This window comes from Cololabis saira, chromosome 20, assembly GCF_033807715.1.
Source record: "Cololabis saira isolate AMF1-May2022 chromosome 20, fColSai1.1, whole genome shotgun sequence".
Lineage (NCBI taxonomy): Eukaryota > Metazoa > Chordata > Actinopteri > Beloniformes > Belonidae > Cololabis > Cololabis saira.
The window spans coordinates 25,902,365-25,921,195 of NC_084606.1; the positions used below are offsets into that span (position 1 = coordinate 25,902,365).

The 18,831-nt window shown below is 46.6% G+C and overlaps 1 protein-coding gene across 1 annotated transcript in view; it reads left to right on the plus strand.

Annotated features, from left to right (window-relative positions):
- Positions 1-15,008, plus strand: part of kdm6ba (lysine (K)-specific demethylase 6B, a) — a 55,862-nt gene extending 40,854 nt beyond the window's left edge. The window contains exons 4-24 of the mRNA XM_061710521.1: positions 633-754; positions 856-979; positions 1,127-1,222; positions 1,847-2,132; positions 2,221-2,298; positions 2,486-2,656; positions 3,428-3,610; positions 3,779-4,330; positions 5,276-8,643; positions 8,764-8,890; positions 9,028-9,133; positions 9,253-9,458; positions 10,197-10,288; positions 10,370-10,438; positions 10,522-10,670; positions 11,606-11,720; positions 11,797-11,984; positions 12,066-12,207; positions 12,290-12,416; positions 13,203-13,373; positions 13,456-15,008. Coding sequence (XP_061566505.1) covers positions 861-979; positions 1,127-1,222; positions 1,847-2,132; positions 2,221-2,298; positions 2,486-2,656; positions 3,428-3,610; positions 3,779-4,330; positions 5,276-8,643; positions 8,764-8,890; positions 9,028-9,133; positions 9,253-9,458; positions 10,197-10,288; positions 10,370-10,438; positions 10,522-10,670; positions 11,606-11,720; positions 11,797-11,984; positions 12,066-12,207; positions 12,290-12,416; positions 13,203-13,373; positions 13,456-13,479 — 6,369 coding nt within the window. The 5' untranslated portion in view covers positions 633-754; positions 856-860 and the 3' untranslated portion in view covers positions 13,480-15,008. The remainder of the gene's footprint in view (positions 1-632; positions 755-855; positions 980-1,126; positions 1,223-1,846; positions 2,133-2,220; positions 2,299-2,485; positions 2,657-3,427; positions 3,611-3,778; positions 4,331-5,275; positions 8,644-8,763; positions 8,891-9,027; positions 9,134-9,252; positions 9,459-10,196; positions 10,289-10,369; positions 10,439-10,521; positions 10,671-11,605; positions 11,721-11,796; positions 11,985-12,065; positions 12,208-12,289; positions 12,417-13,202; positions 13,374-13,455) is intronic.
- Positions 15,009-18,831: the final 3,823 nt, after the last annotated feature.

Genomic DNA, 18,831 nt, shown 5'->3' on the forward strand with positions numbered 1-18,831 from the left:
CTTAGTGTATCCACCGGGTACGCAGTTTATACACGCCCTACAGAGTGCTGCGCTGCACACACATAATCATCCACTTAAAAGAGAGCACGGTTTTCTCTCGCATGCACTAAAGCGGCCGTGCAGCTTGCACGTTTGGACCGGTTCCAGCGCTGCACACTCTTGGCATGTGACCAAAGCCTGTCACCCTTAGTCTTTCCTTCTGTCTCTCGCTATGGAGAGGCCCATGGTAAGGATTACAGTAATGCTAGGCCTGTCCTCGTAGGTGAGCTTCCCGCTGAGCCATCTGGGTCTCAGAAATAATCCTGCCCTCACCATGCAGCCCGCTGACACCACCTACAGGCTGAACGGTGCATCGCAGTTAGCCACAGACAAAGAAGTGATTAAAATGTGACACTTACAGTGGATTTATTTAAGTTTCTTGGTAAAACAAAAGATTAGTCTGTACATCAGCATCCAGTATCCTTGAGCAGATGGCTCTGCTGCCCTCTTTTCTACTCTCTTCTTATTGCTGACACCCACTCACACACCGCCCAGCCTATATAACAGAGAGCCCTGTGACATTTGTTGCCTGTTCAGTGCATGTCTGTGTCACTCGTTCTCATAGACGCTCTTCTGTCCATCCCCCTCCGCAGCCAGTTGGCTTTTAGGTACTTGGTGCAGAAGACAGAGGAGTCGGACGCCGCATATATTCTCAGTGTTGGAGTGAGGCCCTCTCTGTGCTGCAGTGGAGGGCTTCACAAGTACAGCTAGTCCGGTGAGTAGACAGAGTTACCACATATTTGTTTTGTCATTTTAAAACATAAAATATTCATGTTGTGATACAGCTTTGTGTGAATGTGTTTGTTAATCACTCAGGCTGGATGCATCACGCAGTAGAGCAGTTAGGCGGGCGCGGCACACGGGATTCCTTCCCTCTGGACGGACTCAACCGGGGACCATGGCCTCCCATGAGCGGCCGTTCCTGGCAGCCACCTGCCAGGTATGTCGCCATGACAACACATGCACATCTCATCCTATTGGGTAGAATATGTACTTGAAAGTTTAAAAGTTGTCTAACTTGAGTTCAAGTACTATTCAAACTTTATATTGCCCGAGTTTAATCTGTGTGCTGTTTGCTCTCGATCAGGTGTTCACCTGCCATGAATCAACACCAGCTACTTCCCCATCTACCTCCTGGCCCCATCAGTGGACTGAACCACCACAACAAATATTTAAGTAATGGGTAAGTCAAGTACAGCGTCGTTGCTGACGGATGTGAACTGGATTTACGTCATTTTTTTTTTTTTTTACAAATATTTTTATTGACTTTATCAATTACAGTACAGAGACACACAAAACAGAACAAGGCACATTAATACGTACAAATAGGCACTTGAAGATATTCCAAATGTAGATATTTAAGTGGTATATTTTACTGTGTGGTAACTGACTGATTCTCATCATGGCGTTTAAAAAAGAGAAGAAAAGAAAAGGATATCGCTAATGAGTGACCAACATGTACATACACAGATGGAAACACATTATGTACTTATGGAACGCTCCCTCCATCCAAAATGTGATCAAGACCTTGTTAGAAATAAACAAGAGGTTGAATATATAAAAATAAGAATAAAAAATATATAATATACAATAAACAGTAGACTACAAAACTGGAATAAAAATCCTCCCCCTCCAGAAATTGCATAAAAGAGCCCCAAATCTTCTCAAATGTGTTATATTTCCCTTTAACAACATATATAAGTTTCTCTAAAGCAAGGCATTGCAGTAATCCCTCAACCCAACTCTGCAGATTTACGTAGTTTTACCGGATTCTGACCATTTGGACGCGGGTTTGACTTTCTTGCAGGGTATTGAGAGGAGGTGAGAAGCTGGAGCTCCAGCAGGCGATGCTGCCAGGAATGCAGAGGGAGCCACAGCGGCCCCCGCTTCACCATCTTCATCCCCCACCTCCTCACAGAGCCTGGGAGCAGTTAGGCCAGCTGTACGAGTCCCACCTCCCTCACCAAGGCCACCCTGTCCTGCCCCTGCCTAACGAGCACTCGCTGCGTCTCCATAACGGAAGCTATTCAGGCAGCAATGGACACCCCCCAAACCCCAACCTTCCTCCTGGCAGACCCAACTCACTGCTGAAGGTGAGGAACTAAGATGACATGATTGCAGGTGTTTGCAGTGAGAGAGAAAGTGGTGCAAATGCTCTGTTGGTGTTCTCGCCTGCTGTAGTTTGGGGGTCCTCAGGAGCAGCATGTTCCCCGGGGTCCACCACTGCTGGGAGAAGAAATGTGGGCTCAGGTGCACCAGGTAGGAGCCTCTCTAATTGGCTGTGATTGTGTTTCATCATCCTCGCATAGAAACACGACAACCCTCATTCAGACAACCATGTTGATGGGAGTCACTCCGGTAGAAATGTCTGCTGAATATTTCAACGAAGGGATTGTAGACTGACTTCATCCACCACTTTACATGTCCTTGTTTTTTCTGCCCACAGCAGAGGGCCTACCCAGGGAAGATGCTCGGGGGTCAGCTGAAGAGACCAGGCCCTCCATTGGGAGAGCACTCGGTGATCCAACACACTCCTCCCCCATCACTCCACATACCCTCCCGTCCTGCTGCTGAGGACTGTCCCAGCCCCAATAAGAGGAAAAAGAGCTTGGATCAGGTACAAGAGTATTAAACTTTAATTTTTCCTCTTAGTACCAAAGAAACTGCTTAAATTAGTATAAGACTTCTTCTCAGTGTTTCTATTCCTAAGCCTTGCCTGTTCTTATCTTTTCTGAAGTATCGACTCTTACCTATTGATAAGGTGAATGCCTATCAAACATGCCTTTTTATTCATAAGTTTATATACAGTAAACAAGATCTGCCTATTACTTTTCACAATTTCTTTATTCTGACAACAGACTTTCACTCATATCAAACAAGGTTTAGTAACAATAGCTTATCTATACCGTCCTCCCGAACCTCAAGTCACCAATTCAACATTACTTATAGAGGCCCCAAGCTCTGGTCTGACTTAAACTCTTCACTGAGGTCCACCTCCTCCCAATGCATTTTCAAAAAAAACCTAAAGGAATTTTTACTTTCCACAGGAACCTAATTTACTTTCTCTACTCAACCTTTAATTTTATCGACCTTTAATTATATATTCTTTCTCATTGTTCTGCTTTTGTCAAATTTTTTGTTCTTTCTTTGTGTTTTTTACTATTAGTTGTTTCAAGTACTTGAATTCCTGTTGCTATTGATCTTTGTCTTTTGTTGTTGTTTAGCTCATGCATGCTGTCTGCTTGTCCTTTGTTTTGTTTTTTTGACAGGGGTGGAACCTTGTACAAGTTCGCTATAGAACTTCGTTCCCTCCTTGCGCAGTGCTTCATGCATCTTTTTGTGCTAAATTAATAAACTCTAAACTCTAAACTCTTATTCCCTGCGACAGACATCTCATCCTGGGATGCAGCGTTTCGCTGGTCCCGGTCAACCTCTGCCATCTCAGCAGCAATCATCGGCTCAACGGCTCCCCCAGAAACCTGCTTTCTGGAACCCCATTCACAAGGACAACGGCGTTCTCTGGCAGCCCCAGACCTCCGACCACAAGAACCCACAATCACAGGAGTTTCAGGTCTGAACAGTAACAAAAAGGCCCAATTTAACCCAGTAGGATGCAGTCACTGTTGTCTTTAGTCAGAAGGAAATGTCATATTGGTTTCATGAAGATGTATTGATTTTAATACCCTCAGATCCGAGCAAAGAGTGATGTACTTTTCCCTCCTTTTCTATGGTTTAACAGGAAAATGGCAAACATAGAATGGGCAGCTATACCCCAAAGTCCTCTCCTGCCTCTTCCAGCCCTTCCAACCTCTCCCCTCCACTGAATTCCCCTCCAGGGAGTTACAACCAAGGATGTGTCCCTCAGCTTCCGAAAGACACATTACAACCTCAGGCTATAAACCATCACTCCCCTCAATCTTCCTACCCGAGTCCCGGCGCCAAACGGGAGCACGCTCCACCCTACCAGGCCATGGAGTCGAGAAGTCTTCACAGCCAGAGGGGCCCTCTCATCGGGGGCTATGGTGGCAGCCAAGCTACCCCTCACATAGCATGTACCCCAACCAGGGCTGATAGAGAGCTGCACCTAAAAGTCCAGTCATCACCAGCAAATGCTGCTGCAACCAGCAACAAGAAAAGCAGCAGCAGTGTGCCTTACAGCCACTTCCAGCCTCACCCAGGGCTGGGGCACCAGGGTCCTCCTCCTGCCAGCCGCACCTCAGTACCTCAGCAACAGAGAGGTGGTCCTCACGAGGCCTGGAGACATCAGCGCACTCCCAGCAGTCAGTCCACGGTGAGTATCCGTCATTCATGTGTGTTTACTGTGAAGTAAAGTTGCTTTAGTCAACGAAAATTATGACTAAATATCGTCGTCAACAAACCTTTATCACCTGAGGAAAACGAGACGCAACGAAAATGCGGGTCATGTGACGATAACAATAATTAAATATATAATGCAATATCGTAGAGGAATAAAAACAAGACTAAAATGTAGATTACAAAATAAAAACGCTGCTAAAATGTGTCTTCATTTTCGTTGACCAAAACGTTCTACCAAAGACCCTTAATGTCCATGTATTCAGTAGTTACCTCTGGTTTAGTTCTGCTGCTGGGTGACGTTAGTCCTCAATCCCAGTCGGGGCGGGGGGTAATCAGATCCAGAAGATGCAGCTGCAGGTTAGAGGCTGATGCCGTTAACGCAGAGCTCTAGGTTCACGTACATTAAAAACAAAGTTACATAGAGAAAGGGGCCGATGGCCGGCCACGCTGGGATCTTCTCTGGGGCTGGAGAAGAAGAAGAAGAAGAGACCCTCTTTGGATACACTTTCCTACATAGACGTGGAAAAAGAAAAAGATGGGGAGAAATACGGAAAAATAAATATATTGTAAACTCAAATTAGAGCGTCTTCTGTATCTGGAATTAATGTATTCTTGAGTCTATAAGGTAACAATAATATAATAAGATAACCTTGTTTGAATTGTAAAATGGGTTTGGCTAAATACAATCTTCGACTAAAATAACATGCTCAAACTTTTAGTCAACTGAAACTTAAGAATGAACGTGACTTAAACTAATAAAAACTAAAATGATAGCTTGACCCAAAGACTAGACTAAAACTAAAATTGAAACAGGCTGACAGAAACAACACCAGTGCAAGTCTGAGTGTCACAAATGTTGCTTGATATAATCTGCGGATGGTTGTTGCATCAACTGACTGGAAATGTTGCATTTCTTCAGGAGTCGAGCATCTTCAGACTTCCAGGTGTGCAACCTCAGCACCAGCAGAGCCACAATCGGACTGCAGACGGTCGGCTTTCAGGTTCCTCCCAGCATCACCATCACATCAGCTCTCCTCTGCCCTCAGCCAACTCCACCAGAACACCCGTCATCACATCTCAGGCCTCCTGCGCCATCGGCCAGTACAGCAGGAGCTCTAACGGCGTTGCTATGGATGGTGTCTCTACGGCGACCGCATCGCGCCCAGCTGGCTGCTCTATGAACAATGGCAGCAGTAATACCAGCTGGCAGAGAGAGGTGTTGCCGGTGGCCCAAACCTCCAGTAGCGCTGTCATCAGCTCTAAACCTCAGATGGACGCTGCGCTCCAGCTGGGTGGCCAGCGAGGCCAGACTCCTGCTGCCAGCAGGCCTCAGAAACACGAGCTGCACCATCAGCATCCGGGGAACGCCACAAAGTCCCCGCCAGGGAAGGGAAAGATGTCGTACTATCAACAGGCTGAACTGGAGCCGGTCTTTCCTCCGTTTTCTTCATCGTCTTTGTTCTCCTCAGGGCACCAGAGGACGGGGGAAAGTGTAATTACAAGTAGAGTGTCAAACCTACACCCTACATATTGTCCTCCTTCTCTTTCTTCGGTCAAGCGTCCCGCTGAAGCACCGGCTCCGGCCCAGCCCTCCAGGGCGGGTCATCTGACACCGAGATACTCTGTTCCTCCGTTTCCCACCTCCGTCCCTCAGTCCATCGGAGAGGCCCTGGACAAGCTGGACGCAGAGCTGGAGGGACACATGAGGGCGGAAGAGAGGAGGAGGAGGGACAGGGAGGAGCAGGAGAGGCTCAGAGAAGAGGAGAAACAAAAGAGGGAGCTGGAAATCAGAAAGAAGCTGGAAGAGGAGAAGAAAAGGAAAGAAATGGAGAGACAGGAGGAAGAGAGGAGACGGAGGGAGTGGGAAAGGCAGGAGCAGGAGAAGCAGAGGAGGCAGGAAGAGGAAAGAAAGAAAAGAGAAATGGAGAGAGTAGAAAAAGAGAGGAAGAGGCAAGAGGAGGAGAGGAAGAAAATGGAGCGGGAAAGAAAGAGGAGAGACTGGGAGAGGCACGAGGAGGAGAGGAGGAGGAGAGAACAGGAGTGGGAGGAAGAGGAGAGGAAAAGAACTGAGAGGGAAGAAGAGGAGCGACGGAGGGAGGACAAGCTGCGCGCTGATAAACAACAGACGGCTGACAACCAGGAGCGGCTGCATTTGAGACACACCTCCGCTGCCCCCCCGCCCCCTCCCCTCTCCTCTGTGGCTGCACCTCCGTCAGGTCCGTCGCCCCCCCACTCCCGGGCTTCTCCTCCTTATCCCTGGCTGAGCCGCGGCGGCACCACCGCCGCCGCCGGACCTCCTGCCGAGCGGCTGCGGCCGCCTCCCCTCACGCCTCAGACCGAGTACGCCAGAGAGAAGCAGCGGCAGAGGGAGATGTGGAACAACAACCCCACATTCACCCCCCCACCAACACACAATACCTCAGGGATGAACCAGCCGGCCTACCCCGCCAAGCCCCCGGCAATGCAAGCAGCACCCAGCCAATCCAAAGACTCGGCCCGGGAGAAGGACGCCAGCCAACAACCCCTCCCCAACTCAGCACTTAGAGAGCCCCCAAAACTCTACCAGGCCTTCTCCAGGGAGACCCCCCCGCCCTTGTCGTCGGCCCCCGGCTGCAGCAGGGACACCAGCCAGCAGCTGCAGGAGAGCGGCTTGGAGAACGCCGGCTCCGACTCGGACAGCGCTCAGTTCGAGGAGGAGCCCTCGGAGCTGCCCACCATGCTCCCCGACGGTCTGGCCAACATCATGGCCATGCTGGACGAGTCCATCAAGAAGGAGGAGGAGCTGTACAACAGTGATAAAAGCAGGTGTGCGGGGCTGCTCGACGGCTTCGCTCCGAGTGCCGAGCCCGTTAAGAGTTACCTGTGCGCCCCAGACCTGATTCCAGCTACCAAGCTGCAGCCTAACCTGGAAGACTTCGGCGCCAACGAGAGCCCGCCGGTGCTCAGCCGCCAGGGCTCGCTGGCCTCCCCCTGCAGTCGCACCTCGTCCCTCAACGAGGAGGAGGAGGACTTCAACAAGGCTTCTCCGACCGTTCCCCCGAAGACCAAGCCGCCCCTGGACATGGTGATGGGGGTCGGCAACACCAACTACCGCCACAGCGACCTGGCTAAACTGTACGGCCTCACGGAGCAGACTAAAAGTGAGGCGGACGAGGAGTCGGAGGAGGATTCTGAGGCCCCGTCTTGCTCCCCGCCGCCTCAGAGACCCCACCTCCACCAGACGGGGGTAAATAGCATGTTTAAATCTCTTGCGACGGTCTTGGAGAGCCAGAAGTACGCGTACCGGGGCGGGCCGTTTGGAAGACCCCCCCCATCCGCTCTGGTTGGTGTTAAATACTCCTCCTCGTTGTCGCTTGGACCTGACATTTGCCGCCAGCAGGGCAGTTCTCCCACGTCAGACTCCACCAATCCACCATTCAGTCCTGCTGTGCCCCCCCTCAAGTCCTCCCCCCGCTCACTACTGGAGGACAAGAAAATGAAACTGGAGGACAGTGATGTGTGGACGGATGAGGGAGAAACTGAGGACACACTGAACCCCGTCAAAAGCAGCATTCCAACCGTGAAACCCATCAAGTTGATCAAGGAGGAGGAGGAGCTGACCATCATCTCCGACTCTTCTCTGCAAGAGCTGGGAAACAGCTGCGAGGTCTTGCTCAGCCGGCAGTCGCTCGATAAACCCAGCAGACACGGCAAGCATGAGAAGGTAAAGGAGCACAAAGACAGAGACAAGAAGAGAAAGCACGGCCACGGCCACAGCAGCAGGAAGCACGAACACAAGAAGGACAGAAAGAAGCACCGAGATAAGGGAGACTTTTCCTCTTCATCCTCATCCTCGTCGTCCCATTCAGGCTCCGGCCACAAGCGGCACAAAGACGGCAAGAGCCATAAAGAGAAGAAGGATCGTAGGATTCTCTGCGACCTCAATCTGCAAAAGCGCGAGTCGGAGAAGAACCGAAGTCATTATGAGACTGACAAGAAGAACCGCAAAGACGCGTCTGGCGCCAGCTCCGGCAGCGAGGACGAGCGCGCAGAATGGACCTCGGACTCCGGAGAGAGATCCTCCGAGCACAGACACGGGTCCGAGCCCGGCTCGTCGCTGGGCTCCATGGACTTCCTGAAGTTAAAGGCCGTGTCGGACGGGCCGCCCAAGGAGCTGAAGATTCGCCTGATCAAGGTGGAGAGCGGGGACAGGGAGACGTTCATCGCCTCGGAGGTGGAGGAGAAGAGGATTCCTCTGCAGGACATCACCATCGAGAACTCTGCAAGCGAGATTATCCGGTCCTGCAAGTAAGTACACTGCATTATTCGTTTAATCATATTTAATTTAATCTAAAATGATCAAACAGACCGGTATACATGGTGGTGTGGTGGGCTCGTCCTCTTATTTCTTTATTTTCCTTGTTCCAGGGGGGCTCGAGTCAAAGGGAAATTTAAAGAATCTTTTCTGCTGCCCGCCTTCTCTGTGAAGCCCGTCATAGCCTCGGAGGAACCCATCCCCAGAGAGAAACTCAATCCTCCCACACCCAGCATCTACGTACGTCACCACACGCCTCACATGTTGAATAATTGTTGGTGTTTTCACGGTTTTACTGAATACATCCGCTGCCCTCTGGTGGCGACTTATGGCAGCTGAAAAGGTGAGAATACTGACAGGATGATCCTTCATTGCAGCTGGAGAGCAAGAGGGATGCCTTCTCCCCGGTGCTGCTGCAGTTCTGCACCGATCCCAAGAATCCCGTTACCGTCATTAGAGGACTGGCTGGATCCCTCCGACTCAGTACGTTCAGACTTCTTCTTAACACACCAGTTATATTAAATACTGTTGCACGTCATTCTCCCACTTTGACCATCTGCAGATCAACGATTTAAGCTCTATGTTTTTCCCTCCGTTTTCAGACTTGGGGCTGTTTTCCACAAAGTCCCTGGTGGAAGCCAATGCAGAGCAGGCCGTAGAGGTGAGGACTCAAGTGCAGCAGCCGGCTGACGAGAACTGGGACCCCAGTGGCACCGGCCAGACGTGGCCCTGCGAGAGCAGCCGCTCCTACACCACCATCGCCAAGTACGCCCAGTACCAGGCCTCCAGCTTCCAGGAGAGCCTTCAGGTACGCAACCCCTCACCTCCGTTTGCATATTGTCAGTGGTGGACAGTAACGGAGTAAATTTACTTGAGTACTGTACTTAAGTACATATCCTCAAAACGATACCGCCAAAGTAGCCTGCGTTTGTCAAGACAGAGCCACAACAAGTCAAGACAGAGCCGCAGCAATGGCTACGCCTGCGTCAGGAGAAGAAAGACAATCCGCTGAGTCGTCTGAGTCTGATAATGAGCCGGACTCGGAGCAGGGACTTTCACAAAATCCTTGGCCGTATCTTAACTCAATGTTTGAGTTCGACAGGGTAAAAAACGAGGGCACAGACAAACCACAGACATTTATTTTCAAATGTTTATTGTGTCTGCCGAAGCAGAACTACCTCTCTGCTTTCAACAACTCAACATCGAATTCTCAGAAACAAGAGTTAAAAGATCCTTAAATTAATTTAGAAAAAAATATAGAAATTTACTGATGTGGAAAATAAGAAATTTACTCTTACTCTTACTTTTACTTAAAGTAAATTTAAAAGCATTTACTTTTGGATACTTAAGTACCTTTAAAAGCAAGTACTTTTCTACTCTTACTCGAGTAATATTTTGACTGAGCTACTTTTACTTGTAACGGAGTAAATTTTGACCAGTAGTATTTGTACTCTTACTCAAGTACTGGGGTCGAGTACTCTGTCCACCTCTGCATATTGTTTTGCGTGACACAGAGCGTCAAGATTTCTATGATCTGTTTCTTCAGGAGGAAAAAGGCAGTGATGAGGAGGATGAAGAAGATGAGAAGAAGCCACTCAGCTGTACTGATAACAAGGACTCCTCTAAAGAGAACACCAAGTAAGAATAAAGTTAACAATTAAATATTAACACTAAAAGAATTTTTGAACTTTGCTCTAATGAAATATGTTTTCCTTTCAGTGGTGAGCAGAAAGCAGTTGGAAAGATTATTAAATTTGGCACCAATATTGACCTTTCTGATCCCAAGAGGTGAGCAGCGTCTACGTTAGGCCCCACCCCTATAATGGCTGCCGTGGCAACAGCTCTAATAGCATCCGTGCCTCGTCTTTCAGGTGGAAGGCCCAGCTTCAGGAGCTGCAGAAGCTCCCGGCCTTCATGCGCGTGGCGTCCAGTGGGAACATGCTGAGCCACGTGGGACACACCATTTTAGGCATGAACACCGTCCAGCTCTACATGAAGGTTCCTGGGAGCCGAACGCCGGGTGAGGAACATCACCAGACAGGGGGGGGGTTTAAACACCAACACCTACAACTAGGGATGCAAATTATCGATTATTTCATTAATTGATAACCTTATCGATCGATCATCGATTAGTTGATAAGTGGCGTTTTTCCCCCATCTGAGATACAAACATAATTTTTTTGCTTATATAAAATACAAAGGACATTTTAATGTATTCCTTAATCAAATATTTATTTGATACAAAAGTAACAAAAAGACATTTTTGTACCACAAGGAATATAATATAAAGTGCACTTCAAGGCTATTAGTAGTAGCAGCAGCCATAATAGTGTCATTTGTGTCAAGCAAATTTTAAGTTCTAGTTACGTTTTAAGTTTTGGCAGTGTTCAAAATAAAATTATGAGACCTGCTGTATTGGAGCACATTTTCTTTTAGTTAAAACTGTAGCGGGGACAGATGTTTAGAGGAACCTATGTATGTACCGGGTGAAGGCTGATTTATGGTTCCGCGTTACAACAACGCAGAGCCGCCGCCGTAGGCTACGGCGGCGGCTCTGCGTCGATTTAGGGCGGAACCATAATTCAGGCTTTAGGGGGACATATCGAAGAACAACCAGAAGAATATAGAGTGGATTAAAAATAAGAGTTAAGCACTGAGCTATATGTGTCTCCCGTCTGGGCCATTGCAGACTCATTGCCTGAGCATGATATTACTAAAACCAAACCTATCCGCCGTCTCTTTCTTCTAACTTTATGTGCGCGCCGCGGCGCGTTGTGTCGCATTAAATGTGGTCCGGGCGTAATACCAGCTGGTGAAGTTAAACCAAAAAAATAAATAAATAAATAGATTAATTGTAATCGTTAATTTTAATCGGGTAATTTCATAACGGCAATTAATCGAAAATCGAGTAATTGTTAACATCCCTACCTACAACATTTTGTCTTTGCTCCACAGGTCACCAGGAGAACAATAACTTCTGTTCAGTAAACATCAACATCGGCCCAGGAGACTGCGAGTGGTTCTCCGTCCACGAGAACTACTGGGGGGCGATCAATGACTTCTGTGAAAAGTGAGAATTTCTCCATGTTTAATGCAGTTTTATACCTATAAAGTGCAGCAGTGAGACCGATTGATTATGTCGTCAGGCATGGAGTGGACTACCTAACGGGGTCCTGGTGGCCAGTGTTGGAGGACCTCTACAAGGCCAACATCCCCGTGTACCGCTTCATCCAGCGGCCCGGGGACTTGGTGTGGATCAATGCCGGCACCGTTCACTGGGTCCAGGCCGTCGGCTGGTGCAACAACATTGCCTGGAACGTCGGACCTCTCAGCGGTAAATATTGCACCATCTAGTGGCCGAATGCAGATCACATCCACAGCATCACCCTCAACATGGCTCCATGTGCGTCTGCAGGTTACCAGTACCAGCTGGCTCTGGAGAGATTCGAGTGGAACGAGGTGAAGAAGGTCAAGTCAATTGTTCCCATGATTCACGTGTCCTGGAATGTGGCCCGCACTCTGAAAATCACAGACTCCGACACCTACAAGATGATCAAGTAAGCGATAAATCTTCCTGTCCTCAAGATAAACTGCGTGATTACGTCTGAATCCAAAATTAACGCACACTGTTCTTGTCAGACACTGCCTCCTGCAGTCCATGAAGCACATCCAGATCCTGCGAGACCAACTGGTGTCCGAAGGCAAAAAGATTTCCTACCAGAGTCGGGTCAAAGATGAGCCGGCCTACTACTGCAATGAGTGTGATGTGAGTACATCTGTCTCTGGTACCGTATGCATAAGTTAGCAGCTTTGTTACATGCAAATCTAAAGGCTGTGAAGATGAAACATCTACAGTAAATTCCGGCATATAAGCCGCTATGTTTTTTTCACACGCTTTCAGACTGCGGCTTTTACAACGATGCGGCTAATTTATGGATTTTCATAGGCTAACTAGCTTCCCGCGGCAACACATTTACCAGTAACCTCGTCATATCAGACCAATGAAACTGTTTCGGCAAACTACGGTAACTTGCGCATCTTCAGATCACCCATTGCGAGTGGATCCTTTAATTCCGACTCTGAAGAAGAGGACTTGGTTTTTAGGTTTTAGTGCACAGGAGAACGATAGTGATCAGTGACTTTTGCTGGTAGGTTCCTGTATTTTCGTAGAGAAAAGTAACGACGAAGTAATCCTTCAGGCTGGTCAATTCCAACGTCATTACTGTTAAAAGCACTGTTCTGTTTTTTCACTGTTCTGAAAAAAGGCATTTTGCAGTATGTATGTAGTTGTGGATGCTACCGGCATTTAATTAAAAGTTTAAAAAAAAAATCTTACCGCGTTTATATCTCATGTTTCAACGGGGACACCTGCGGCGTATTACAATTTCTTTTAAAAATTAGCAGGTGCGGCCTATATACTCCAGAATTTACGGCAGTTTGTTTGAGATATGAAAAGTGACATCGATCAAAGGCGTGAAAAACATACACTTACCCCCCAGATGTGGGTGAGGCATCAGTCTGAGACTTGACTGACCCGTCTCTCTCGTCACAGGTGGAGGTGTTCAACTTGCTGTTTGTGACCTCTGAAAACAGCAGCAGGAAGACGTACGTGGTCCACTGCGAGGACTGCGCGCGGCAGCGCAACCCCCAGCTGACCAATGTGGTGGTGCTGGAGCAGTACCGCATCGAGGAGATCATGAACATGTACGACTCCTTCACCCTGGTGAGTAGCCGTCGCCGCGTCCAATGCTCGTTCATCTGACTCCTCTCCGGTGGTTTTCATCGTCTCTCTGTCATCTCACCAGGCCGCCACCTCCTCCTCCCGGTGACGGAGCCCCCCCCGCCGCCTGCGTCTCCTCAGCCAGAACCAAAACTCCTGCAAGCCAGGACAAAAGACAGTTTTCACTTTGGTTGTCAACTTTCATTGTTTCCATGCGTTTTTTGCTACTGCTCCGACTCGCCGAATAGCCAGTTGAATACGTTTACTCGTTACTGTTTACAAAGAAGACGCCACCAATAAGATACCAGTTTACTCTCAGATGGTGCTTTTGAGCAGAACCCCTGGCAACGGGGCAGCCGGTGCTGCCATTGAACAAAGTGTGGTCGACGGTTTCAATGGCATGTTTTTTGTTTTTTTTAATCGTCTTGAATTCTGAAATTTGTACATGCTGTGTGAAATTTGTGGGGTGCTGTCTTTTTTTACAATAATTTATTGTCTCGTTTCTTTTTTTCTAAATTAGCTCAGCCTAGATATATACCACATTGGCCTTGTATTTAGAAAAGAGAGAAAATGAAAATACTAATAATAGAGAGATGAACATTTTTCTAAAGCATTATGGATTTTAAAAAGACATTTGTTTGGAATGCTTCAAAAGATACGGGTTATAGTGACTGGTTGTTTTTGGGGGTTTCATTTTTGCTTTTCGGAAGCTTGTATGTGTTGTAAATCTTTTTATGAATTATACCTTTTATTTCCTCTGAAGATTAATATTCAGTCGTCACACATGATCAGGTTCTCTGTTCATTTCTTCCATCTCTGTATGAATGAGCTACAAAAGAAAAGAAAAAGAAATCAGCATCATCTGGTGTGTGTTGTACTTCTGTTTGTTCCAGGATGCAGACTTTGTTTCCCCTCTTCTTTGCCAGTGTACATTTAATTTAAAAAGTTTCTTCTATTTATTGGATATCAATGTTCTCCCTTTTTGAATATGGTTGTACAATTTTGCTCCCCACCCATCTTTTTTTAAACTTTTATTTTATTCTTAGTGGTGACTGATTTACTCGGTAAGAACTGAGATGTGGAGCTCGTATGTCTGCAGGAGTGGAGACTGCTGTTTCCCCGGTGCTTACCTCACAACTCCTGTTTATTTTTTTTTCCTTTCTTTCTCTCTCTCTCGATATATATAAATATATATATATAAAAATTAAATCTTTATCTTGAATATAACACCACCTTTCCTGTAGACGATAGACACACTACTCATGTAGAGACGATGACTAATGGAATGCTGTGTTTGTATGCTCATTAAGGAAAAAGAGGACTTTCTCCAAAGTGTTTTGTTTTTTAACTCTGTAGGGGGTTTCTAGGTGAGATTTTTATGATAATGGGATAGATGGTGCTAATTGTTCTCTTTGAACAACCTTTTTTTTGTCTTCTTTTAAAATGAGAATTCTATTTTTCCTGTTGCAATATTACACTTCCCCTTCTCTTTGTGGTCTTTTTATTTATAACTGCACTGTTTATATAATTCACACAGACATACTTGCAGACACACACCAAACTGAGCCAGACATGTCTTAAACACTTGTGAACTTGTGTGACATTACTATGACTATTAATAAACGCTTTTGATAAATCCAGGAGACTTTTTCTGAATGTCTTAACATCTCGTCTGTCCGCCTCGTATGTTGCCACGACAACCAGGCCTGGTCTGGTCTTTTCACCAGTACGTAACTAACCCAGCATTGTGTTGATACAACTCAGAAGCCTGTTACCATGGTAACCGGCTCCGTGAAGTGACCCTTCCTCGCTGGCAGGTTAAGCTATAAGGAAACTCTTTAGCTTCTACCCGTCTCCTCCCAACTGAGGCAGCGTTCAGGACGTGGGGTTGTCATAGCAACACAATCCCAGAGACGTAGAAGCTGAATTAATACACATTGATTGACTTTGCGCTTTACATGGGATCTTTCTGTCTAACGTTTGCAACACACATTTGAGAAACAACGGTACGTCGAGTCATGAGGAAAGTCCTCACACACGTCTTAAATCCTAATTTCATAAAAGTGTGATGGGTAGAGCTCTACTGTCAGCCTCCTCCCCACATATCTATATCTAAGTTACAACATATGAGTTACATCTTTTGAGACCCTAAACAACCAACTGAACCTGCTTTGAGGTTTTTAAATCCAGCATCCTGCTGTCGTCCTCGTTGAAACCCTGCAGCCAAACAAGTCACAGTCCAAAAGACAATAATCAACCTCTACAAATCACAATCTCAGCTATGACAGATGTCCGGCGCTTGAGCTGTTAGTTGTGTGTGTTTAAATAAAAGCTTAATAAAACTTTTCCAGGCTGAAACTAAGGAAGGAGATTATACAGGAGCCAAAACTTCCTCGACAGCACAACAGGACAAAAGCAGGAGCAGCAAAAAAAACAGAAACCAGCCCGAGCTCCGTTTCCTCGCCGATAATTCGACAGGGAGCCAAACTCCTGAACCTCTTACAAAGAACGGCAGCACTTGTTTGCTTTAGTAACCACGTGGACCTACGCTTCGGCCCGTCCCAGTGCAAAAAACAACAACATTGAACCTGCTTATTTAACTTCTATACGACATTAATGTTTCTGAATTTATGCACAAAACCACCACATCAGGAAGCCGCACTTTTTCACGCTTCCCTCAAGTCCAACTTCGTTTTCCTGCAGGATGGTGAAGTTTTGGCAGCCCAGCATGTTCTGGGGTCACGGCGGAGGCCACAAGGCCAACTGAAGGACACGTTATTACAGGGCACACCGGAGGAAATCCTGCTTTAAAACACACAGGAAGACGACCTCCGTCCGTCTATCTGTCCACCCTGCTGCAGGCAGGTGGTGATAAGAGCTAGCAGTCCTCTCTCTGCCAACACGCACCGCCTCAGCGTCCAATCAGCGTCCAGGGACGCAATCATGATGTTCACAACTTTGAACTTTGTTTACTCTCCTCTGAAGCAACCATTTCATCTGACATAACAAGGAAAGAGGGTGGCGACGGACGCCGAGCAAGATTTGACGACACCGTCTTCAACCGTCCCTTTAATGTCCTCGGTTTTGCTGGATAAAGTCGGGACCAAAGAACGTCTGGACGTAAACAAACACTGCAAGCTCAAAGCAGAGGAAAAAGGGTGGAAAATCATCATCAGACAAGACTAATTATTGAACTCTGATCTTTTATCATTCGACCCGTCACCACCCTTCTCAATCTCCTGGGACCTTGTTCCTCGTGTCCAGAGCATCTCCCGATAGCGCACGTATCTAGTTTTCTCTGATGCCTCTTGTTGGTTTCAGATCTCTTATAGTTTCTTAAAGTGACGTCTTGCAGATTCTGCAGCACATTTGCGTTAAGACGAGCAGCTCATTCACCGATGACTAGACTTGTAGTCAAGACCGCCTAAACCGAGACCAAGACACTACCAAGACCAGAGAGTGTCAAGACCAAGACTAGTTCAGCTCAAGACCAAAAACAAACTAGTTATTTCATCATCTTGCGTGAGTTGTAGAACATCAGCACCATCCTGGTTCAACTAGTTTCCATATGAGGTTGTTTTCAACTGCAGCACAATAACACAGAGAAGTGGATGATGATGTTGAACTCCCTATAAATGTTTTCATCCATCAGCTGAGATCAGATATGTGTGGCGACTGAACTACCGCTATTTCTACTATTGGAGGATTGACTCCGGTGCTTTTAAGGATTGACACGACTACTAACTAGTCCCAAAGTCCTCTAACAGAATAAGCAGCCTCCAACACCCCCCTCCACCTCAGAAAAGGAATGAATAGTAAATGTTAATAATAATAAATTACCTTATTTACCATTATAGTAATCAGATTACACTGTATATCAGCATCACTGAAATGGACCTGATGCTTAATCAATCACAACGATATGCAAATATATTATTCATATATTTATTCAAACAAGGCCGTTATAAACACAAAACTGTAATTAAATACAGACACATGCAGATGCACCAAAACATTAAATCAGATGCAAAATACAACTAGTTTACAAAACTGTACATTAACAAGAGGAAGAACTGGTGATTAACCTTGGTGCGCAACGACATCTCAATTATCCGGGTCCTAGACCTGGCGAGACCTAGAGACCCGAGACAAGACCAAGACCAAGACCACAAAAAAGTGGTCTCGAGACCAACACCGGTCTTGGTCTACCAATGACACAAACACTACCGATCCGGAGTCCAGGACCGACATTACTGACCAAAAAACTGAAAAAATTAGAAGGATCTTTTTTTTTGTTCGTAGACGTTCTCATTAAAAACAAGGAAACAGTTCTGTTGGGTGGAAAAAAAGGCTAAATAAGGTCTCAATGTTCCAGCCCATAATGGATGTGTACATTTATTCTGTCATAAATCTCTTGTTTCTAATTAAATCTGGACACAACTGCATTAAAATTAAAAAATATATTAAAAAACAGAGGTTAAAGCAAATCCCAGATATTTAGGACTTCAATTCTCACCATTCCACTCTGGTGTCCTTTAGATTACTTTATAAAGATTAAATGTGCTCATTTAGAGCTTCATTTCATGCATCCAGCGCCCGTAGGAGACTAAGCTATGACCAAACATCAGCAATAACATCCCAACAGCTCAAACCGGGGAAAACATTTGCACAAACACACATTCAGGGCTGTTTTTAGAAATAAATCACCAACTGGGACAGGGGGCTCTAAAGAGGAGTCCATTAACATGTGTGCATGTCCAAACTTCTCTCTGGTGGGGTATTTTGAAATCATGCAGTTTTTCTTTATCTAATGTCAGTCCATCACTAAAAAGACAGTTATTTATTATTATTATCTAAAATGGCTATTTGTAACAAAACTGAACCACATTAGTAATATTAATCTTTAACTTATCATAAAACAGTACAAAAACTTCATGTCTCATCCTCACAGATTCATGGGAAAGTAATTCGACTGCCATCTTAAAAATCCCCGACTCAGATCATTGAAACATAAAACAATCCTCCCAACAGCATTAAATCTCTCTCATCCACCTCAACGATAAGCGTTTTACAAGCAGACACCTCCGTTGTGGAGGTACCTCAACGCACCACAAGTCTGGCCCCTGCTGCCCTTCCCCCTCGCTCGCTGCTCTCCTGAACCTCAACTTATCAGGTTAGCCACCCCCGTGACCCCAACACACAGCACCCAGCCCCCACTACAGCAGGGAGAGGGCGAGGGGGGGCAGCATGTCCTGGATATGAGAGGAGGAATGCCTGTGCTGAGAGGAGTTGCTGGAGAAAAGCAACGGAGGAGGGGGGCTGATAAGTCTGGTAGGCGGAGGGAAAGTGGGATGGATGCAGGGAGTACAGAGGAGGGAAGAGGCAGACAGAGGGTGAAGGGGGGGTTAAAAGAGAGAGAGAGAGAGAGAGAGAGAGAGAGAGAGAGAGAGAGAGAGAGAGA